At 46.5% G+C, this 24,596-nt stretch overlaps 2 protein-coding genes across 6 annotated transcripts in view; both read left to right on the forward strand.

The window, feature by feature from the left end:
* Positions 1–24,596, forward strand: part of LOC128327012 (ankyrin repeat domain-containing protein 26-like) — a 241,575-nt gene that overhangs the window by 38,632 nt on the left and 178,347 nt on the right. For 3 of the 5 annotated variants that reach the window (XM_053255066.1, XM_053255069.1, XM_053255068.1), the window contains exons 8-11: positions 3,907–3,973; positions 21,801–21,861; positions 22,030–22,220; positions 24,213–24,342. In XM_053255066.1, coding sequence (XP_053111041.1) covers positions 3,907–3,973; positions 21,801–21,861; positions 22,030–22,220; positions 24,213–24,342 — 449 coding nt within the window. Of the gene's footprint in view, positions 1–3,906; positions 3,974–5,122; positions 5,162–21,800; positions 21,862–22,029; positions 22,221–24,212; positions 24,343–24,596 lie in introns of those variants that run through there. The other 2 variants (XM_053255067.1, XM_053255070.1) reach the window with 2 other exon arrangements.
* Positions 22,455–24,185, forward strand: LOC128327013 (uncharacterized). Its single transcript, XM_053255071.1, has one exon. The coding sequence runs from the start codon at positions 22,660–22,662 to the stop codon at positions 23,326–23,328; it is 669 nt and encodes a 222-aa protein (XP_053111046.1). The 5' UTR covers positions 22,455–22,659; the 3' UTR covers positions 23,329–24,185.

The following is a 24,596-nucleotide window of genomic DNA, read 5'->3' on the forward strand; positions in this document are numbered from 1 at the left end:
GGCTTGTAACGATCGATTTGAAAGATGCCTATTTTCACATTGCAATCCGCCCTACTTTTCAAAAGTACCTACGGTTCTCGGTGGGGACCGATCTGTACCAATACCAAGTCCTACCCTTCAGACTGTGCACGGCGCCACGCGTCTTCACAAAATGCATGGCAGTTGTAGTAGCCCGTCTGAGAACAAAGGGCTTGAAACTTTACCCGTACCTGGACGACTGGCTGCTGTCCTCAAGGGACAAAGACGATTTACTTTCTCAAATACAGTACATGTTGTGTCTTCTCCGGGATCTCGGGATACAAGTGAATTGGAAAAAGTCCAACTTAACCCCAACCCCATCCGTAGCGTACATAGGGGCTGTGCTCGATGCCTCGAAGGGGAGAGCCTTCCTCCCACTAGACCGGTACGAGACCATCAAAACCCTAGTTCAAGATTTTCAAAGCAGACCCTGCCAAACAGCGCTGCGGGTACAACGACTTCTGGGTCTGATGGCGTCATGCAAATCCACTGTATTGTACACACGTCTGAAAATGAGGAAACTACAGCTGTGGTTCCTGTCTTCCTTCAGTCCACTGCGAGACTCTCCCGTAAAACTCCTTCAAATACCGTCACCGATCCTACGTTCTCTGACATGGTGGACACAGAGGTCCAACCTACTCAAGGGAGTACCCTTTCAGGCGCAAGCCCCATCGGTTTGGGTTACAATGGATGCCTCCCTCAGAGGGTGGGGTGCTCACTGCAACGCAGCTGCAACTCAGGGTCTCTGGACTCGCAACCAAAGTCTACTGCACATAAACTTCCTAGAACTATTAGCAGTTTTTCAAGCAATGAAAGCTTTTCTGCCCATGCTGAGAGGCCGGGTAGTTCAATTGCAACTGGACAATACTACAGCAATTGCTTACCTGAACAGACAAGGGGGCACAGTGTCCAGGTCACTGTGTGCGCTGAGCATACAGATCTGGCACTGGTGCATCAAGCACAGTATAACACCGGTGGCGTTGCACATCAAGGGTGCGGACAACACTCTGGCGGATGGACTCAGCCGCTCATTTTCGATGGACCGACACGAATGGGAGCTGAACGACCGCTACCTGCGGCCAATCTTCAGTCTCTGGGGTCGACCGCAGATAGACCTGTTCGCTACGGCTCACGATGCGAAATGCACGCTTTTTTGTTCCAGGGCCGGACATGACCCACAATCACTAGGGGATGCGTTCCAACAAGACTGGTCACGCCACTATACTTACATGTTCCCCCCTTTACCATTGGTGAGCAGGGTAGTGGCTCGGTTATTGACTGCCCCAACCAATTGCATCTTAATCATGCCGTGGTGGCCACTCCAAGCGTGGTTTCCACATCTACTCAAACTAACGTCACAGACTTACCACAGACTTCCGGAGCGTGCAGATCTGTTGATTCAGGAGGCGAGCAAAGTATTGCATCCAGGAGTCCTCACACTTCAACTGACAGCGTGGAAGATCGGTTGTTAAGGAAAATCTTACTTAATAAAAGAAAGCCATCTACAAGGCGTAACTATGCCAGTAAGTGGCATCGCTTTGCACAGTATGCAAAGATTCGTGGCTTCCGGCCCAAACAGGCCTCATTGCGAGAGGTCCTGCTCTATTTAACAAACCTGAAGACATCCAAGTTGTCCAATGTTTCAATAAGAGTACACCTAGCGGCTCTATCAGCGCAACATCCGGGGTGGGATGGGAAAACACTATTCTCCCACCCCTCGTGCAAGAGTTTTCTGAAAGGCCTTACAAACCTTTACCCTCCGGTACGTAAGCCTGTGGAACCTTGGAGCATCTCCCTAGTCCTCTCTGCTCTGATGGGTCCACCGTTCGAACCGATGGCCTCTGCAACTCTTAAACATGTCTCTTTAAAAACGGCCTTTCTGATAGCTATCACAACGGCTCGTAGGGTGAGTGAACTCGCTGCGCTCCGTATGGACGTGCCCTACGCACGATTCTACCCGGACAAGGTCCTCCTGCGTCCGGACATCACCTTTGTTCCCAAAGTGGTTTCGGACTTTCATGTCAATCAGGACATAGTGTTACCTACCTTCTTTAAATCACCCTCCACGCCTTTGGAGAAGGCCCTCCATTCTTTGGATGTGCGCAGGGCGTTACTCTATTATCTTTCAAGAACAAAAGATTTTAGAAAGACTAAGACACTCCTTATTTCATATGAAGGCTCAACTAAAGGCCAGGGTCTGTCAAGACAACGCCTGTCTTCTTGGCTCGTAGAGACTATTCGCTTAACGTATATGTTACAAGAAAAGGCGCCTCCGGGATCCCTCTAAGGACTTTCCACAAGAGCGTTTGGTGCTTCAGCGGCCTTCCTATCGGGCGTCTCTTTCCCGGACATCTGTAAGGCGGCCACCTGGTCTTCAGGAGAACCATTTGTTAAGCACTACGCTATAGACCTGCGGTCTGCAGCAGAGGCGAACTTTGGGAGAAATGTTCTGAAAAGAGTGTTGCAATAAACCACTGCTCCCTCCTCCTATTGGAGCTAACTAAACACCCATTCTAATGGATTCAACGGACCCCGTACCAGATAAACAGGTTGCTCACCTGTAACTTTTGATCTGGTAGGGATCCGTTGATATCCATTAGACCCTCCCTACCTCCCCTCTGCAGTGGATCGTGGGTCTATCCAGTAGAATACCATCTATTCGACTGCTTCGGCGGTCTCCAAGGAACTGAGCTGCCTGCACTCCTCCCGCCTTAAATAGCCACGTGGTCCCGTGGGGTGGGGCGCAGGCGCCTGGAAGGAGCTCTAACAACTCGACACCGAGAGGCTTCAGCGCAGGCGCAGAACCCATTCTAATGGATATCAACGGATCCCTACCAGATCAAAAGTTACAGGTGAGCAACCTGTTTTTATAATAGAATTGTAACAGCAGAATCACCAGAAATAGCTATTCAGTCCTATTGGGGGCTGTCAGCTCACTTGAGAGATGTCTTTGAAAGCAAATTACATATAGTGGGGGCCACTCGACCTGAGAACAATTACAAATCTCAATCGTGGTTTGACCAGGAGTGCAGGATGGCTAAGCGTTCTCTGGTGGCTAATTTTAAACAGTGTAGGCTAAATAACTGCACCTTTATTCCTCCTCCTCTGCAGATGCAGAAGAAACAGTATAAGGAACTAATTAAGCGGGGGAAAGAAGAAGCACAAAAAGAAATTTGATCTAAATTGATCCAGGCCTCTACACAGAAAAAAATCTGCTTCCTTTTGGCATATTGTAGCAGGCACATTTCCTAGAGACTCTACTAAGATAACTTTCGATGTATCAGCCAATGTTTGGGAATCATATTTTCATCACATTATATAGCTGATTCAGTGCAGATGACCTCTATTACACCCAATCTAGCTCATCTGCTTTCTTGGCCCCCATTCATTTCTGAAATAAAAAAGCTAATCGCACAGCTTAAACAGGGAAAAGGACCTGGGGCTGATTACATCACTGCTGAAATGATTCAAAACAATGTTGACTGGTAGACCCCAATTCTGGCAGCTCTTGCTATTGATCATTCTGTGCAGATTTCCAATGATTGGGACCTGGCGATAATAGTCCTGCTCTATTTTAGAAAAGGAGTGATATCTGAGCCTGCATATTATAGGCCGATTAGTTTACTTAGTAGTGTAGTGAGGAAGCTTTATGCCAAACGTTTATGCTGGAAATTCAGGTCCTGGTTAGGCAGTGAGAACATTCTGGCTGTGGAACAGACAGGCTTCAGGACTGGCTGTTGTACAATAGATCAGTTTCTTGTCTTACAACCTTTGGTGAAGTACACCTCTAGGCTACATGCACCTCTTGTTTGCTGCATTCATTGATTTCAAATCGGCCTTTGAGTAAACTGTAAAGGATTTTAAAAATGATTTTTGTTTTTGTTTAAGGGGTTCTGGAAGAACAGATGATAGCTGGTGTTCTTCAGAGGGGGAAGAATTAGACTTCAGCCCTAAGGTAAAGTTTATAACAGACTTGCAGGGTTTACAGTTGTGGGGACTTATGGAGTTGGGAAGTTAGGATATTACACCCCTGGAGGCTGACGTATCCAAAATAATTCCTAACAGTTTCCTGTTGACAAGGCTGACACTTCTGTTGAAGCCCTGGTGGATCTCTGGGCCACAAAACTGTCCCAGATGGTTGACAGAATTGCATTTAGGCACCCTTTCCTACTTATCAGAGCCCAATTGATTCCTTGGTTTTCCATGGAGCTAGGAGGCAAAGAAACAATGGGGTATAACCATGCATAGATGAAGGAGAACTCAGAGTTTACATGACTGCACTGAGTATTTTAGAGCTTATTCTATGGCGGTGATGGTGACAAAACATTAATATATCTTGCCACCATTGCATCTGTCCAAAGCCACCTGGTGAGCTTTTCTGAATGGTGGAAGTGCTACTCCATCTGACCCCATAGAAAACATTGTTGATTCCTCATTAACCTGCAGTGACATACTTGCAAGGCACTTTGCAGATAAATTGGTTGCATTTGTTCTGCATTGGATTTCATGGTGCCTTCAGTACAAATGCAGGGTGTTTGCTGGGCTCAGTCTAATCACCTTGCTATATCCTTGGTAAAGCCACGTTGTTCTATAAGGTAGCCAGAAAGATGGCCATAGGAAAACACAGTGTCAGTGTTAGAGTACTCAGAAGGGAGTCAAGACAGGTGGCTTTGAAAAATAGAGGCTACGTTTATTAAAGTAGAGAGGTTTACAGTACAAAAGGTAGTAGTCTCTTAGAGGACCACAGTAGGGAATCTGAGTGCAGTATGTTGGTCCTTAGGACTACAAGAAAGAAATAGAAAGGCAGTGTTCCTTACACTACCAATTGCCAGTGCTCAGTAACTAGGGGTATATAGGGTGTGCAAAAGCAAATCACCCCATGCAAGATAATGGATGGCTTTCTATTATGCACATGTGACGCAAGCAATAGAGGGATATCTCCAGCATACAAAACCAGGGGTTCCTTTGAAGCAGCGGGTCTGAAAGGAAAAGGGAGAGGGAGGAACACCTAGCGATCTTGCTTTTTGACCCAGGTGCTTCCCCCTCCCTGTTCCTTTCAGATCCGCTGCTTCAAAGGAATGTATGTTGGAGAGATCCTTCTATTGCTTGCTCTCTGGGAATGACTAGATGTCGATTCATCCAGGTAACTGTCCTTAATAGCTCTACAAAAAGGTTTGCTGGGTCCCAGGATCACTAGGATGCTGACCTGTTCAAGCTTTCCAGAACACAAAGGTGTGGATGGAGGATTATTTCTGCAAAGGGGCTTTGAGAAAATGAGAGTGTGGTTTTGGGTATGATGCATTGGAGATGTTTCTGGACCCTTATTGACTTGACTTGCCCCTTTGACTGGAAGTCAGGTGCTGAGTAAAACGAGGATGCAAATAGCAGGAGAAATATGCGGGGGGAGGGGTGTAGATGTGCCACTGAGCACTGCCGCTGAGTGTGGCAACATTGTGACTGAGAATGTCGACAGTGTGCTTGGAGAGGTACAATCTACTACCTCTTGTATCTAGCTGGAAGAGGGTGATAAGGCCAACAGACAATTTATTAATGCCTCATTAAGGAGTGAAGTGGAACTGACCACCCTGATAGTTGAATATGGTGGGGCTAATGTTTCAGAAAAGTTCTACTAAGCCAAACCTAAAACAAGTTGATCTGGATTGTAATCCGTTGCCTTCATAAGGAATGGGTTCTGCGCCTGTGCAGGGACCTCATGGATCGATTAGCTAGCTCCTCGCGCTGGCCCAAACTGCCACACACGTGACCGTGCTTCTGTTATCCTAGGCAGTTTGGGCGCGCTTCAGTCAGTTTCTGTTTAACCGCCGTTGCATCAACACCTCGGATTGTATAGCTCCTCTGAATTACTTCTTTTATCTTAAAAACAACTGGGACCAGACGACGACAAAGGATGGACTTGACTTTGGACTGGAAAAACGGACTTGGCTCGGAAAACCCTTTGGACTAAGCATTAAAATGATATCGCCCCTTGGGGCAATGGCTGACGCTGCTAAGCCGAAGACTACTTTTAAGTGCTGCTCTGAGTGCTGTGCAAAGCTACCTTCAACGGACACTCACGATGCTTGCTTGATGTGTTTAGGGGAGCAGCATAATATGTCAACATGTAAGATATGTTCTTCTTTCTCGAAACAAACGCTGAAGAATTGGGCGCTACGGTTGCGAATGGCCCTTTATGATGATTTGCTTTGCCCTCCGACGCTGAGGCCCTCGACAACGGGAACTTTGACATTGGGACCCTCAACATCGGGTCCCTCGGTGTCGAGCTCGGCATCAAAACCGGTGGTGGCAAAACCCACAGCACCTCTGGTGGACTCTGCTACTCATCAGTCGAAAGCCGCCATTGTAAAGGACTTTAAGCAACCTGAGGAAGTGGATAAAAAGCGGCACTGACACAAGAAGCTCAAGCGTGTCTCATCTTCTGAAGGAGACATGGATAATTCCCTGCCCAGAAATTGGAAGAAAAAGACCAAAAACCGAAGTGGGACCCCTTCTCTGACTAACTTGCAATCGGATTTAGAGTGGGACTCCACAATGAAGATAATGCCTTCCCCGTGGGTTTTGTTGTCGGAGTCAGAGGGGGACCATCCCATCATGGCATCGACGTCTATGCCGAGGACGGTCGAGGCCGAGCATCTGATGCCGCAAGTCGAGCATACAACAGCCCCTACAGTACTGATGGCAGCGTCGATGTTGACATCGAAGCCTACAGGACTCGACATCGAAGTTGGCGTTGTGGTGCGATGCAGCTTACACCCACCCATACTCCTGTAATGTCTCCTGTGCTAACCCCACGAGGGGAATACCGGGCGGAGGATTTTATGGATTTTGGAGAGAACGCGGCGCATGTTCAGGATCTGGATCGTGATCCGTTGAGCCCATAAGTAAATGGGTTCTGCGCCTGCGCAGGCACCTCTCGGGCCGACTAGGTAGCTCCTCGCGACGCCCAACCGCCCACTTGCACGTGCTGCTGCCTGCTATCTATATAGAGCGGTTGGGCGTTTTCCGTTAGTTTCTGTTTGACCGCCACAGCGTTCAGACCTCGTTTGGGCTCCTCGGTAGCAGAAACTATTGTGTTTACTAGTGCTTAGGCATACTTTAGGACTGTTTTTTCTGGTAATTTTGACTCTGGACTGTACTTTGGACGTGATAACTTCTTAGCGGTATAACTTTGACGAAAGATTGGACGGATATTTTGTGTATGAACCGGACTGGAAACGGAAAATGGAAACGAAGACTACCTTTAAGCGTTGCGAGAAGTGTAGGGCTAAATTACCCTCCACTGATCACCACGACCTCTGCCTCATATGCCTGGGAGAAGAACACAATACGGCTGCCTGTAAGATCTGTTGTGCCTTCTCTAAACAAACCAGGACGAACCGGGCACTGCGTCTGAGGGCGGCGTTATATGAGGACGCGCTGCGCCCTTCTACCCCTCGCCCAGAAGCGCCTTCGACATCGAAAGCGGCATTAGGTGCGGAGGGACACGGAGCTGCTTCTATGCAGTCTAAAACTGTGTCCACTGATCCTGCTTTTAAGAGGCCATTGGAGGTCTCCTCTAGTGACCAAAGACGCCGTGAGAAGAGGTGCCGGCAAGACGCGCCAGAGACTGGGGCGGGAGAGAATCGCAAACATACGACCCCATCGCCTTCATCGGCGCAGGGCTCGGAAATTGAGTGGAGTGCGGAACCTCGTACATCTAGCCCAGCAGAGGGGAGCAGGAGAGGTCTGTCAGCATCGACCCCTCCTTCGACATCGAGATCATCGATGCCGAAGCCCTCGACATCGAGCAGAGAGCGGGTAATTGATCCCTCGACATCGAAGTCCTCGGCATCAATGTCGGCATCGAAGTCGTCGAAATCGAAGTCCTCGACGTCGAAAGCAGTAAAGAGCCGTGAATCCTCGACATCGAAACTTACCTCGATACCGAGAGAGCATTCTCAGTTTCAAAGACACCGTTCCCTGTCACCTGCTCGTACCCCACAACAATCGCCATCAACACCGCAGCAATTGAGTGGCCAGCGTTCAGACCGTAGTGCGACTTCTGCCCTTAGAAGTTTGATGGAGTCTGGCCCAAATACCCCAGCGGAATCCACTTTTCATGGTTTCCTGAGTGGGGGGTTGGATAGAGAGGATGATGGAGAGGAAGAGAATGAAGGGCTCCTGCCACCTAAGACCCCATCTCTTTCTCCTAGGGCAGCAGCTGAGAGCTTACTCCAATCACCACTGGCGGTGGTGCAGCCATTGGCGGGTATAGCTGATGGGAGCATACGCAACCCTGCCACGCAGCCCGCACACACTTGTGGTTTTAGACATTCCTTGCCACACGATTACGCAGACTACCTGAGATGGAAGGCTATGCAGCCGCAACAGCCTATAGAGAGAGCAGCTGCACCTTTAGAAACACAACCCCAGGCTACGCTACCTTTGCAAGAGAAACCTGCTGGAAAACGCAAAAGGAAAAGCACCCCACCCCCGCCAAGCCCATCGTCCAGGGGTTCGTCTCCTGCTTCAACACACCAGGACTTGGAATCAGAATACTCAGATTCTGATCAAGGCAGTCGACAAGTGGAGCCTTCTTCTGAGGTCCCACCACGTCTTTCAAGATCCCCTACAGAGGAACTCAAGGCGTACCATTCCCTGATTAGAGAAATGGCTGAAGCATTGGGTTTGGACCTGCAACTCCCCGAAACAGAGTCTACTGACCCGGTGTACAACATGATGTTCCAATCCAAGTCGTCTCACCCAGTCTCCCTACCAATAATCCCTGCCATCGCAAAGGCAGCTAAGACAGCTTGGGACAGTGTCCAGACAGCAAATCCTACGTCTAAACGTATCGAGAACTTATATAGGGTCCATGAAGGAGAGGAGAAATACCTGATACACCATCCGGACCCAAACTCTATGGTGGTGGATTGTGCATCAACATCAAAGGGCAGCCGCCGCCATACAACGCCAGCAGACAAGGAAGGGAGAAAAATAGATGTTTTAGGGAGGAGAATATATGCCACATCGAGCCTGGCTATCAGGATTGCTAATTATGCAGCCTGTATGGCTCGGTACACCCATCTGATGTGGGACAACTTACTTCATGATTCTACTTCAATGTCTCCAGAGCAGCTGCAAATAAAGCTCCATGAAGTATTTGAGAAAACAACATCTGTGACGAAGCAACAGCTAAGTACGTTTAAACATTTGGCGGAGACAGAGTCAAGGGCCATGGTGACTGCTGTCACAATGAGGCGTCATGCTTGGCTGCGCGCAACTTCTCTCCAGCTGGATATGAAGGACAGAGTAGAAAATCTGGCCTTTGATGGAAAGGGACTCTTCCATGAAAGCACAGATGCGACCATGGAGACATTAAAAAAGTCGAGGTTTACGGCCAAGACCTTTATGGTACCAACCACGGCAGCTGGCCCTCGTACATTCAGCTACAATAAGCAAAGGTCATATCGATTCCAAGACAAGAGGGATTTCAGAAGACAAAATAGGCCCTATCAGTGGCCTAGGGGTTTTGGAAACAACAACGCCAACAAAAACAAAAATCAAAGCTCTAGGAATAACAAGGAGGGTGCGAAGCAGTCCTTTTGATTGCTGTGCCAGCCCACTGCATTTAATACCAATTGCCAGGACCAATGTCATCGGCCCTGTAGTTGCCAACTCAACCATCAGACTGGCAAGCCATGCTTTAGCATGGCACAACATAACATCAGACCAGTGGGTGTTGAGGATTGTGGAGACGGGTTATGCAATAGAGTTCATCACTCTTCCACCGTTCTCTGGCCTACGTTTCACAAGGTCGACCTCAGTACTCGAGGAGGAGATACAGGTATTGTTAGACAAAGGTGCAATTGTTCCAGTGCAGTGGGCGAGAAGGTTGTCCGGGTTCTACTCCCGCTACTTTCAAATTCCCAAGAGGGATGGCGGAATCCGGGCGATCATGGACTTGAGGAGACTGAACAACTTTGTCTGGGCCCGAAAGTTCAGGATGACAACGTTGCAGGAGATTCTACCCTTCCTAGATCAGGAGGAGTGGGCGGCAACGTTAGATTTGAAGGACGCATATTTCCATGTGGGCATCCAGGAAGACCACAGAAAGTACCTTCGATTTACTGTGGGGGAAGTAGTATATCAGTACACGGTTCTACCTTTCGGATTGTCAACTGCTCCGAGAGTTTTCACCAAAGTAGTAGCAGTAATAATTGCGCACCTTCGAACTCAGGGCCTGGTGATCTATCCATATCTAGACGATTGGCTCCTGGTGGGCAAAGACAGGAAACTACTGGAGACACAGATACAAGTGATGCTCGAACTTCTCCAGGACTTAGGTCTCAACGTAAATTGGAAAAAGACAAATTTAATTCCCAGGAAGCAGCTGAGCTTCATAGGTGCTGTTCTGGACTTGGAGCAACGTCGAGCATTCCTACCACGCGACAGATACATTCAGATAAAGTCTCTGGTGGAACAATTCCTGACCAATCCCGTTCAAAGAGCAAGAAAGGTACAGAGACTTTTAGGCTTGATGGCCTCGTGCAACACAACTGTTCGTTACACAAGGCTTCGGTTGAGGCCCCTGCAGCGTTGCTACCTGGACCATTTCCGACCCAATATAGACAGCCAGAACATGCTACTGCACCTTTCCAGGAAGGTACTAGTTTCCCTACAATGGTGGTTAGTCGAGGGAAACCTCTTAGGGGGGGTACCTTTCCGTCCTCTGCTTCCAACAGCGTGGGTCACGACCGATGCTTCGCTGCTGGGGTGGGGAGCGCACTGCGGCCCCGATTGCGTTCAGGGACAGTGGACACCTCAACAAGCCCAGAGGCACATCAACTACCTGGAACTGTTGGCTGTGTTTTTGGCTCTAAAAGCCTTCGAACCTCAACTGCGAGGCTCTGTTGTGCAGGTCCACCTGGACAACACTACAGCTATAGCCTACCTGAACAAACAAGGGGGGACGGTTTCACCGACGCTTTGCACCTTGTCGAGAAAATTGTGGGAATGGTGCATCATGCATGCCATTTATCCGATGGCGATACACATTCGAGGCATAGACAACCAACTAGCGGATGCTTTGAGTCGAAGCACTCAAACCAGCCAGAGACACGAGTGGGAAATCAGACAGGAGTGTGTCAGACAAGTTTTCGACCGCTGGGGGACACCATCTGTGGATGTGTTTGCCACGGAGGAGAACAGGAAATGCAGGAGATACTGCTCTCGTGCGGGAGTGGGTGTAGGGTCTCTAGGAGACGCATTTCAGTACAATTGGAGCAAGGGGCTACTTTACCTGTTTCCACCAATGCCACTCCTCAATCGGGTGTTAGCACAGATCTTGAGGGACAGGTCAAACTGCATTCTAATAGCCCCTTGGTGGCCACGTCAGGCTTGGTTTGCTCTGCTGCTCCGCATATGCAGAGGGAACCATTTCCGTCTTCCACCAGTGCCAGATCTTCTCCAGAGATCGGGAGGCATGGTACTGCACCCAGAAATCCAGACACTAAGGCTGACAGCATGGAGAATAACCTTTTGAAATCCATCCTGTTAAACAGTAGGCGGAAATCAACGAGACGCAGCTACTTCTGTAAATGGAAAAGATTTGTAATGTTTGCAAGGGCAAATAAGTTTGTTGCACGCCGTGCATCAGTGCGTCAGGTTTTGCTTTATCTGACAAGTCTGAAGGTAAAAGGCCTTGCAAACGTTTCGCTGAAGGTGCATCTGGCGGCACTGTCCTCAAAACTTCCTGGTTGGGATGGGAAAACGGTGTTTACCCATCCTGAATGTAAACGGTTCATGAAGGGACTAAATCTGTATCCTCCGCTACGCAAACCTTTAGAGCAGTGGAGTCTATCGTTGGTTCTATCTGCATTGATGGAGGGACCTTTTGAACCACTACATTGTACTAGCCTTAGATTGTTAACGCTTAAAACTGCTTTTCTGATAGCTATAACCACGGCCAAAAGGGTGGGTGAATTGACGGCTTTGAGAGTGGATAAGCCTTATACCCAATTCTACCCACATAAAGTTGTGATGAGACTAGACCCAAGTTTCCGAACAAAGATAGTTACGGACTTCCATTTAAATCAAGAAATAGTCCTACCAACTTTTTTTAAGGACCCACATACGGCTCTAGAGAAGGCACTGCACGCGTTAGATGTGCGTAGGTCCTTATTGTTCTATATGAAAGTGACTAGACAGTATAGAAAGACAAATAAATTATTTGTGGCCTATAAAGGAAAGTTTAAGGGGCAGGCAGTGTCTCGGCAGCGTTTAGCACACTGGTTGGTAGAACTCATCCTGCTGACATATAAGCTGCAGGGGGTGGCACCGCCCAAAACTATGCGGGCGCACTCTACTAGAGCATACTCAGCTTCTGCTGCTCACCTTTCAGGCATTAAGATGGACGACATCTGCTTGGCTGCTACGTGGTCATCCCAGCAGCCTTTTATTAAACACTATGCAGTGGACTTGCGCATGGCGCGCCAGGCGGAGTATGGGCGAGCTGTCTTGAAGAGGGTGTTGCCTTAGCGGGCGACCTTCTGCACCCACCACCATGGGGGTCTAGCTTACTACTCACCCATTTACTTATGGGCTCAACGGATCACGATCCAGATAAACAGGTTGCTTACCTGTAACAGGTGATCTGGTAGTGATCCGTTGAGTCCATAAGACCCGCCCAGAACCAACCCCGCTGCAGAAGAGTGGAGTAACATCTGATGGCAGGTTGCACGGAAGAGGCGGTCTGCACAGAGAACTAACGGAAAACGCCCAACCGCTCTATATAGATAGCAGGCAGCAGCACGTGCAAGTGGGCGGTTGGGCGTCGCGAGGAGCTACCTAGTCGGCCCGAGAGGTGCCTGCGCAGGCGCAGAACCCATTTACTTATGGACTCAACGGATCACTACCAGATCACCTGTTACAGGTAAGCAACCTGTTTTATCGCTTGATCCTAAGATGAAAACAGATTTGTTGGTGATGCTGGACTTGACTGATACCACACTGTCGGGCTTGACATTCCATGGCTTTTCAGAAGTCGATATGGAGCAGTTGGCGGGGCATTAGTTACAGCTAGTACTGAGGACTCCTTGATGTCACCGATACCAATGGCTATGGTACCGAGACCTCTAGTACCGAGACTGCTACATCTGGTATCCGCAGCTACGAGCCCAATTGACTTATTGCATCCCCAAACCACAGATCGGGCAACACTGACTAGGCCTCTACCATTATTTGTCCAGCCCTCAGCTTTACAATGGAGGTCGCCAATGCTCGGAGAGTCTTCTGTTTCAAACCAGATGGCTCATGCCTGTAGTTTTCAACATGCCCCATCAGTGGTTTACCCTGTAGACTATGCTGAATACAAGATCTGGAAAGCACAACAGGGTAACAGACTACAGCACCCCTTGGTTTGCCAGGACGAAACCAGAGCAGTCAGTACTGTCAGTGGCATGCCAAACTTCTACAACTGTCGCTGACTTAGTTCAGCGTGAACCACCACGTGAAATAATGGTGACTGCATATTCTCAGACTGTGCCGCCAAGGGTGCGGGTGCAGTCTGTTCCGGACTTACCTTTAGCACCAGATTCGGGTGATGCAGATTAGTCTGCTACAACTGAGACAGATGATGAGAGTTCAACAGTCTCGTCAGAGCCAGTGGAACCTGAGCTTCCTGCAGATGTACCTCCGTCTACGTCAGTGTCCCCAACGGAAGAACTGAAGGCCTATCATATACAGATACGAGAGATGGCTAAGGTCTTAGGTTTGGAATTGAAACAACCAGAGTTGGACTTGAAGGATCCAGTATATAATATGATGGCTAAAGCCAAAATAGCGCATCCTGTGTCACTTCCAATGCTGTCAGCAATTACGAAAGCGGCACAGACGGCATGGGAGGTTTTACAGACCTCAGCCGCTACTTCCCGTAAGTTAGAGGGCCTCTACCGGATACAGGAGGAGGAGAACACATACCTGATGAAACATCCGGTACCTAATTCGTTGGTTGTTGAATGTTCTTCTTCGAAGGGAGGTCAATGCCATTCAACGCCTAACGACAAGGAGGGCAGAAAACTGGATGTTTTGGGGCGTAAGGTCTACGCAACGTCCAGTTTGGCAATTAAGATTGCCAGTTATTCGGCATGCTTAGCTAGATATGGGTGTGGGACCCTTTATTTACTCTAAGTCCTCTAGCACTGCATGGCCCAACAACAAGGTAGCTCCAGGAAAACGGACACAGACACCAGCTGGTTTTAGTCAGTCAATGATTCATGTTTATGATAGTCAGTTAAACAGCAAGCTAGCTCCTAATTCTCTCTCTCTCTCTCTCTCTCTCTCTCTCTCTCACACACACACACACACACACACACACACACACACACACACACTCATACTCACCAGCCCCACTCCAAAGGTGATCAGTCTTTGAAAGGGGTGTTGGAAGAAGCGTGGAGGCCTCACTCTGGGTGGTGATGCTTCTCAGGGATCTTCTGGTTTCCTGCCTGACTTATAAAGGGATGTTTCCACTCCGGCTGGTACATCTGCAGTCCACTTCCATTTCCGTGATCACAAGACGTACTCATCTTATCTTTTTGTTCTATTCCCAGTTCTTTCTCCTTTACAATGTCTTTGGCAGTTCTCCCCGGTTTTCACTGATTCTTCAGGCCTTTGGCGTCTTTCCCAACATTGTTTGTGTTCAAGAGAGAGTGGGGCTGGGGCACACTTGATGTTGCTCACTCATGCATTCCTCCATACATACTGTTTGTAAGCACTACCTAAGTTTCTTAATTTGTCAAGATCACATGGCTCATAGGGTTACACAAATGAGCTATTACAAATTAGTATATTGTTTCTTATCTCTAGATCATTATAAGCTTGCGATTCAGCCAAGTATTTCACTGTTACAAATTAATATATTGTTATTTCTGGATCTTTATAAACTTGCAAGTTAGCCAACTACTTTATGCATCACTACTATCACAAAACTAGCATAATTCTACATGGGCACCACTTTTGAGATGTGCTTTTACAAGACTCTGCTGCAATGTCACCGCAGTAGTTCCAAGAGAACTTCAGAAAAACATATGAAAGAACAACGGTAGTGACTAGACATCTACTGAGCACCTTTAAACATGCTGTGGAGACAGAGTCTCATGCAATGACCACTGCTGTCACTTTACGTCGCCATGCCTGGCTGCGCTCCATGGGCCTGCAGCAGGATATGCGGGATAAGGTGGAGCACTTACCATTTGATGGAAAAGGGCTTTTTGCCGAAACCACGGATGCAACTATGCAATCCTTGAAGCAATCTAAATTTATGGCAAAGATCTTTATGAGCACTAGTGCAGGTGGCCAAAGACTGCGGAATTGATCGTATGGCAATAAGCAGTACCGTTCCAGATACAGACAAGAGAGAAGAGAATATAAGAGGCAGTATAAACCTTATCAATGTAATAAATCCTATGGCTAGCACCAAAGAGGCCAGAAACAAAATAAGGAGCAGAATAAACAGTCTCTTTGATGGGCAGATCCACCCGCTTCAGCAGCACACAATAACACATACAATGGCACAAGATTCAGCACCCAGGGCCCAAGCCACCGGCCTTGTGATTGCCAATATCAACATCAAGTTGGCAAGCCATGCTCAAGCATGGCACAATATAACATCAGATCGCTGGGTGCTGATGATTATAAGGTCTGGCTACACGATAGAGTTCAAAACTTTGCCACCCTTTCAGGGCATAAAGTACACTGGACTGACCCATGTACTTCTGGACGAAGTTCAAGTGTTGTTGGAAAAGCAGGCGATTGTGCAGGTGGAGTGGGTGGACAGGATGAGGGCATTTTATTCCCGATATTTCCAGATCCTCAAGAAAGATGGTGGCATACGTGCTATAATGGACTTGAGGGACTTGAACTGTTATGTGGACAACAGAAAATTCAGAATGATAACCTTATAAGGAATCCTACACCTCCTGGTGCAGGAAGAGTGGGCGGCAACTCTAGATCTAAAAGACGTGTATTTTGATGTAGGAATTCGCTATAGCCACCACAAATACTTGAGATTCACAGTTGGAGATACAGCATACCAATATGTGGTATTAGTGTTCAGCCTCTCCACAGCACCACATGTGTTCATGAAGGTGATGGCTGCGGTGATAGCATTTTTAAGGACGGAAGGGGTGCTTTTTATCCCTTTCTTGACGACTGGCTGCTGGTCAGTGTCACGGAAGAAGGGTTACGTTCTCAAGTCCGATATGTACTACGTCTTCTGGAGGACTTGGGCATCACAGTGAATCTAAAGAAGTCAAGGTTAGAACCACAGAGGCATGTGACTTACTTTGGGGCCGAGCTGGATATGCAGGAAAAAGGGGCTCATCTGCCAGAGAGCAAGTATTGGCAGATCAAGGAGCTGGTGCTTCTATTTCAATGTTTGCCGTGTCAGCCAGCGGAGTTGATTCAGTGCCTACTGGGGCTTATGGCGTCCTGCAATACGACAGTGTGCAATACCCGTCTTCATAAGCGGCCGCTTCAAGGGTGGTACCTCAGCAACTTTCGGGCGAATCTAGACAGTCAGCAGAAGATACTTACACTTCCGGAGCCTGTGCCAAAATCCTTGGAGCGGTGGACGGTGTCTGCCAATCTTCTGACGGGTGTTCCTTTCCAACCTCTAATGCCCACATGCGGGCTGACAACGGATGCCTCCCTTTGGGGATGGGGTGCACATTGCCAGTGCCATCAAGTACAAGGAAGTTGGTCTGCGCCGCAGAAAAAGAGCCATATAAACTACCTCGAGCTCTTTGCAGTATTCCTAGCTCTGAAGGCATTCCAGCCACTGCTGCGTGGGAAGGTAGTGCAGGTCTGTCTGGACAACACCACAGCAGTAGTGTACTTGAACAAACAAGGGGGACTATGTCACGCTCTCTCTGTCAGTTGATTCAAAGAATTTGGACATGGTGTATCGACCACTCAATATTCCCAATGGCGTTGCATATAAAAGGGGAAGACAATGTGCAAGTGGACAGGCTCAGTCGGACATTGCTGCAGGGCCAGCACCATGAGTGGGAACTCAACATGATTTATCTGAAGGTTATATTCGAGGACTGGGGTTGGCAAGAAATAGACCTCTTTGCGACTGCTGCAAACACAAAGTGTCAGACATACTGCTCATGTGCAGGAATAGGCAGACACTCCCTAGGGGATGCTTTTCAGCACGAGTGGACCAGGGGACAATATTATCTGTTTCCGCCACAACCACTGTTAACTCGAGTAGTATCCCAGTTACTCAGGGATGCCATGAGGGGCATCTTTATCACGCCATGGTGGCCTCAGCAACAGTGGTTCCTGGTGCTATTACGGCTGTCAAGAGGAATTTATCGAAGGCTGCCAAGCCAGCCAGATTTGTTAACGCAAAGCTGTGGGGTAATTCGGCATCCACAACTCGAAACATTGAAGTTAACTGTGTGGCGAATAAATTATTAAGCAGAATACTATTGAATAATAGGAAGAAGTCCACAAGGCTGAATTATAATAGCAAATGGCTTCGTTTCAAACTGTATGCTAGAAGACATGGGTTCTTCCCTAGGAAGGCCACAGTCAGACAGATCTTACTTTACCTGATGACACTCAAGATGTCTGGCTTAGCAAATACGTCTTTGAAAGTTCATTTGGCAGCACTCTCGTCAGAGCACAAGGGTTGGGGAGACACAACGGTGTTTTCCCATCCTGAATGCAAAAAATTTCTAAAAGGTCTGGATAATTTGTTCCCACCTCTGCGACGCCCACTTCAACAATGGGATTTGACATTGGTGCTACATGCCTTGGTGAAACAGCCCTTCGAACCGATGGCGAAGGCTTCACTACAACTACAGACATTGAAAACTGTGTTTCTGGTGGCAATCACCACAGGGAGAAGGGTTAGTGAACTAGCGGCCCTCAGGGCAGACCGTCCGTACACGCAGATATTTCCAAACAAGGTCGTGATGTGTCTGGACCCGAGATTCCGACCAAAGATTACAACGGCATTTCATATTAATGCGGATATAGTTCTGCCAACCTTCTTTCAGAATCCTGAAACACAACTGGAAATATCTATGCATGCGCTAGATGTGCGGCGCACTCTGCTATACTACTTACATGCTACACGATTGGTGCGCACCACGAACAAACTCTTCGTGATGTACACAGGGAAGTCTAGGGGCCAACCAGCTACAAGAAGAAGATTATCACACTGGATTATGCAGACGATCAGGTTGGTGTACACAGGGCAGGGGAAAACCCCGCCTGAGACCATAACTGCTCATGCTACAAGGGCATACGCATCTTCGGCTGCGAACTTAGCGGGCATTTTGATGGCAAAGATATGTAAGGCAGTGACATGGTCGTCAGACCAGCCATTCATTAAGCACTATGCTATTGATTTGAGGCAAACAAGGGAAGGAGAGTTTGGACGTGCAGTCCTGAAGCATATCCTACCTTGATCATTTAAGAATTTATGGGCCCACCGCCTAGAGAAATTCTCAGCTGGCTAGTCACCCATTCCTTATGAATGTAACGGATTACAATCCAGATAAACAGGTTGCTTACCTGTAACAGATGATCTGGAAGTAATCTGTTGTATTCATAAAACCCGCCCGACCTCCCTGCAAGGGTGGAAAGGCAGGATATGGATATATATATGTAAACTAGTCATGGAAGGCAACTGCCAATCCTCCAGAAACTGACTGAAGCGCGCCCAAACTGCCTAGGATAACGGAAGCACGGTCACGTGAGTGGCAATTTGGGCCAGCACAAGGAGCTAGCTAATCAATCCGTGAGGTCCCTGCGCAGGTGCAGAACCCATTCCTTATGAATACAACGGATTACTTCCAGATCATCTGTTACAGGTAAGCAACCTGTTTTCCTAGTAAGAACGAATCAGCTTACTTTCCTTTCTCTGTCTCTAGAACTGGACTGAATATGGTTCAAATTGAGGTGCCCAAGCTAGATCTCTTGCATATCAGATGTTCACGCATCCTCCATCTTGGATCATGGTGGATGACATAATTACAAACTATACCATTGAGGTATCCCTGTGTGTCACTCACTACAACTGTACCAAATTTGGTCAAAATCGATTAGACAGTCCTCAAATTAATGCATATGCAGGTCAAAAATTCACACATCTGCCATTTTGGATCAGGGTAGCTGACATAATCACAAACTATGGCATTAAGGTTTCCCCATGTGCCCCTACAGCTGTAGCAAATTTGGTTCAAATCGGTTAAGTGGTTCATAGGTTAGCCCACTTGCACCTCAGAAGTTTATGCTTCCACTATCTTGAATCGGGGTGGATGACATTATCACAAAATACACCACTGAGGTGTGCCTGTGTGTCACTGACTGCAACTGTACCCAATTTGGTTCAAATGGGTTAGACAGTCCACAAATTACCCTGCTTGTGCCTCAGATGTTTATGTGGCTGCCATCTCTAATTGGAGTGGATGACATCATCACACACCATGCCATTTGGGCATCTCTTTGTGTCTCTACAGCTGTAGCAAATTTGGTTCAAATCGGTTAGACGTTCACAAGTTAGCCCACTTGTGCCTCAAAAGTTCATGCGTCCGCCATCTTGGATTGGGGTGGATGACATCATCACAAACGATGACGTTGAGGTGTCCCTATGTGTCCCTACAACTGTACCTGATTTGGTTCACATTGGTCCGGGCACTGACACACACACAGAGAAATGTGTTATGAGGGTGATTTCATAAACCTCCTGGAAAGTAGTCTAAAAATGGGGTTAGGTTTTGCCAGGCTGCTCCTGGAGGGTTGAAATTTTAAATATCTAATCTCTTACCACTTCTCAGCTGGTGTGTGGGTGCTCCAGAAAGTTTAAATAACCAACCCTGCACGCTACCTGAGAAGTAGTATATGATTGGGCATTTAGACTTTAAACCTCCTAGAGTTGCCCGCTTGCCAGCTAAGAAGCATGGAGGCTTCTTCTGGGAGTTGACAGTTTTAATATTCATCCTCGTGCACAGGTTGAGAAGCAGCAACTGATTAGGTATTTACACTTTAAACCGCCTGTAGCATCCTATGCACTCCATCTCAGCTGGCGCATAGGCTGCTCCAGGTTAGGGATGTGCACGGAATGGGCGGGGGTGGCTCGAAGGGATGGGTAGGAGTTTAAGGGCTGGGAAGGGTGCACTTACCCCTCCGCCAGCTTTCCCCCCGCTGGCGCTGGAGTTTTGTAAAATCCCCCAGGGCAGCAGCATACCTCCCTGCTGCCCCTTCTTCTTGTTTGGCCAGAAATGGCTGGAAGTACTGGGCGCACATGCATGCACGTCAGACAAGCTTGCGTGTGATTGCGCTGTGTGCATGCCCAGCATGTGCACGCGCGCCTGGTACTTCTAGCCGAAGAAGAAGGGGCTGCAGGGAGGTGCCACCCTGAGGGATTTTACAAAACTCCAGTGCTGGCGAGTGAAAATTGTGGGGCAGGATAAGTGCACCCTCCCCAACCCTTAAAGTCCTACTCCCCACCCCCGCCGAACATTTGAACCGGCCATTGTTCTAACCTGTTCGGAGGCCCATAAAAGGGCCTCCGAACAGGTTCGTGCACATCTCTACTCCAGGTAGACCAATTTAGTTAAGGGGTAGTTAAAGGGATTGCCCCAGTGGGAAACCTCACGAATAACTGAAACTACCCTCGTGAGAACTAAATTTGTCTAAAAGGAAGTTACCCACAAATGGGCAAAACCACAGGAGATGAACCCTTGAAAGTAAATGGTCACCTGTATTTTGAATTGACTAGAATCTGAAAGGTCTGAAGTTGAGTCAGAAATGGATCTGGGGAGATGGGTGAATGCCAGAATTCCAGTGTCTTAAACAAATTTCACCCCATCGCTAAGTGCATGTACTGTGTTAGAGGCTGTGATGGGTATCGCTTATTGTTTTTTAATGGCATCGTTTTGCTCAGAAAAGAGCTTTTCAAATGTCCTTAAGTCTGATTATTTTTTTTTAAGGAATTAATGAGAACTGGAACATCCTTTTAGTGTAAGAATTAGAATGTTTACTGAAACAAACCAAGCCATTTTAAATGATAGTGGATATTGCATTTTCTAGATGTCTGTACATTTATGTTTACATTTTAAAAATGCAATAAAAGTTGAAGTAAGCATTCTGAATATTGGGTGCTTTTGACACGACTGCTTCTGGTGTTCAGTGGATTAAAGATTGTGGCTAGTTTGCACTAATGTTTTTCTGTTGATAAATGGGGTGAACACAAGAGGTGGTAAAAATAATCATTTTGAAATTATACCGTTCACTATCCAATGTAAGTAGAGGGATTGTTGCCATTGTGCAGTGTAAAGAGTGTTGGACTAGAACCAAGGGAAACAAGGGTTCAAATCCTCACTTAGCTGTGACACTCATAGGTGACCTTGAGCCTATATTATATTTTCCCGAATAGAAAACAACTCTGAGTTTAAGACGACCCTCTTAAAAATATGGGTGGCATGCAAGTTTTACTATTTACCCAAAAGGAAGAATAATTTGAATTTAAGTTGACCCCCCAAATTCTAACATTAAAGAACTTGGGGAAAACCTTGTCTTGGATTCAGGTAAATACAGTAATTCTCTGTCAGCTTAACCTAGCTCATAGGCTTGTTATGAGGATAAAATGAGGGGTGGGGAAAAGTCATATATGTCATTTGTAGCTTCTAGGATTGGAATAGAATATTATTATTATTTAAAATAGAATAACCTTTAACGTGATCTGTGATTCCCCCCACCCCCAGAAACTACAGAAACCAAGTTTGGCTCAGCTAATGAATGTTTCACAGCAGCTCAAGAAAATTAGTAAGTTGCTGCTGCTGCTGCTGCTTCTTCTTCTTCTTCTTCTTCTTCTTCTTCTTCTTCTTATTATTATTATTATTATTATTATTATTATTATCTTATGTGAGCATATGCATTTTAATGACATGTTCTTCTGTGTGTAATTTTTGTGTGTTTTGTATTTTGATATAGTAGATGAGAAAAGTAGCATAATCAGAACAGAACGTATAGCCAGATCACAGCAAAATAAATCAGATTGTGAAGCTGAAGATGTCAGTGAATCCCTTCCTTTGTCCCAAGTTAAATCCTTCCCTCATCCTGTCCGTTCCTCACCTGGCTCCTTCTCAAAATGTTCCCAGATGACTTCCCACTTGGGCTTTAAGGTAATACATTTTAATTTAAAAGCATCAGTCTGTTTGTTTATTGTCCATATTTTTATACCCACATACGGTTTTATGAAGACATTGAAACTGGAAATAATCGGCCATCAAAAGAAAACTTTAAAGCAGGGGCTCAAATATCTGTTCACCCCAACCAGCAAGAATTGAAAGATCAAAGTGATTCTCTTGCAAGCAATGAGGAGGAAGAATTTGAAGAGGGAGAGGAAGAGGAGGAGGAGTCTGGAGATGATGAAGAAGAAGAAGAAGAGGAGGAGGAAGAGGAGGCAGTGGAAGAAGATGGGGAATCAGAAATGGAGGATGACTTTAGTGAAGAAAGGGAAGATGAAAATATAGTAGTAGCAGAAGAAGAAAGTCAGGGCAAGATAGAAAATGAGGAAGAGGAATATTTTAACTCAGGAGAGAGAGAGAGGAATTGTCAGAAATGTGTGCAGATAATGAACACGAAGCGGGGGGCAACCATGCAAATACAAATATCTCTAGTAGTAATAATGACATGTGCAGTGTAGAAGAAATGCAGGGAACTGGTCATATGCCTGTGTCTTTTATAGCTGGGAAATATGAATGTTCAAATGAAAACGGAGCTATTAGCAAAGTAAATAATGAACTACCCAGTCATTCATCTGAAAGGGTAAATAATAATGAAGCTGAGGAAGTCAATGAATTTCAAAATCATGAGAGCCAGGAAAGTGTTGTTTGTTCATTGGAGACTTTTGAAGCAACAGCTTTGACCAAAGCTGCACTTGCATCCCCCTTGAAAAATAATAATGACAATGGGAGGAATTCAAATCTGAGTGATTCCTTTGAAATTGATGATGATCATGGGTCTGAGGTAGAACTTGAAAACTGCAAAACTAGACAGCAGAACTCCAAGAGTCCTGTTCTTGTGAATTATCAAGATGGCAGAGGAAAACAGTACATGGATCCAGAAGAACTACAGAATGCAATATATGAACCACTAGTACAGAAAAGTGAAAACATCAAGGAAAAAAATCCAAAAGAAATTATTCCCCCTAATAGCAAAGAAAGTGAATCTAGATGTCATGGATTTTTCCGCAAAATGAAAGGTAAAAAGTGGACTTCAGCAAAATAATTTACATAATTCATGCTATTGTATTGACAAAAGAACTCTAAAATCCATGACTTGAATAGTTATATCTTCATTATATAATAATTTAGGTATTATTTCTGGTTAAGTTCCTGTAATATGTTATACATGGAGTTTCCCTTGAAAATTATTCAGAGCCCTTTGGTTTAGAATAGAGCAGTTAGTTTTTTAACTGATATGCATGATTTTGATTGTATTTCACAACAGGGCTGTGTATCAGCATGTCTAATGCTGATGAATATGTAGGAACCTGCTGGTGATGCGGGGAGGCATTCACTCCCACACTTCCATGCAGTTCCATACATCTGGCACAGAGGGGCGCTCTTTAACAGAAACTGGGTCTGTGGAGGGCTGGCCAGGAGGTCATGCGAGCAGCTGGGAATTGTAGTTTTGTTCAGAGACTTTCCCCATTCGCAGAGCTGTTGAAGAGTTCCGCCACCCCCGTGCAGGCAATGCATTGAACTATGCAAGGATGGCCACAGTGGCAGTGAATGCCTTCTGCGCTGAACGTTTTCACCAGCTACCAGATTGTTTTCAAGCACAACTCAAGCTGTGCTAGTTTTATATCAATAAAGCCCTAAACAGCTTGGGATTTGGGTGCTTGAAGGACTGCCTGTTCACATATGAGTCTACACAATCTTTGATATGCCTCCGAGGCTCCTCTCCAGGTGCCTGAGTTTATTATATAATTGATTTTGGGTTTTTTATTCTGATTTATTACAGTAATCATTGATTTTTAATAGTGAGCCACTTTGACAACTATAGTGGGAAAACTGCAAAGGGATACTTCAGAATAAATAAAATAACTGAAAATTATCTGGCAGCTTAGCTTTTAAAAACATATAAGTAATTGTGGTTCTTTGTGCTAGGAGGACTCTTCTGAAGAAGATGAGGAAAAAGGAGACAGAGAAGAGAAAATGAGGAACATTTTGAATAAAAAATTGAAAAAATACGATAGCAAGGCTCAGAATCTCTTGAAGGATGACATCATTAGAAAGGGTAAGCAAGTGATAGAATTTTATTCAATACTGGGTTCAACTATAATCTTTATTGAATTTGTGGTACAAATTAGAAATGTGTTAGCAATCCTGTGTGAGTCTATCCAGAAGGAAGTCCCACTATCTGTCTTCTATCTTCTTCTATATACTTATTTCTCTAAGACGGGCCATGCGTGGATGAATGAGGATGTTTCACGGAAGTCTCGTGAGAGCCGCGGAACTCTCTCAAGGAACTCTCACAGAGAGGCAGGGGGA

This window comes from Hemicordylus capensis, chromosome 5 (genome assembly GCF_027244095.1).
Source record: "Hemicordylus capensis ecotype Gifberg chromosome 5, rHemCap1.1.pri, whole genome shotgun sequence".
NCBI classification, from domain to species: Eukaryota; Metazoa; Chordata; class Lepidosauria; order Squamata; family Cordylidae; genus Hemicordylus; species Hemicordylus capensis.

What these genes read in the sequence shown, in the direction of transcription:
- LOC128327013 (XM_053255071.1), top strand. Translation starts at nt 22,660, where the DNA reads ATGTGTGCAGATAATGAACACGAAGCGGGGGGCAACCATGCAAATACA.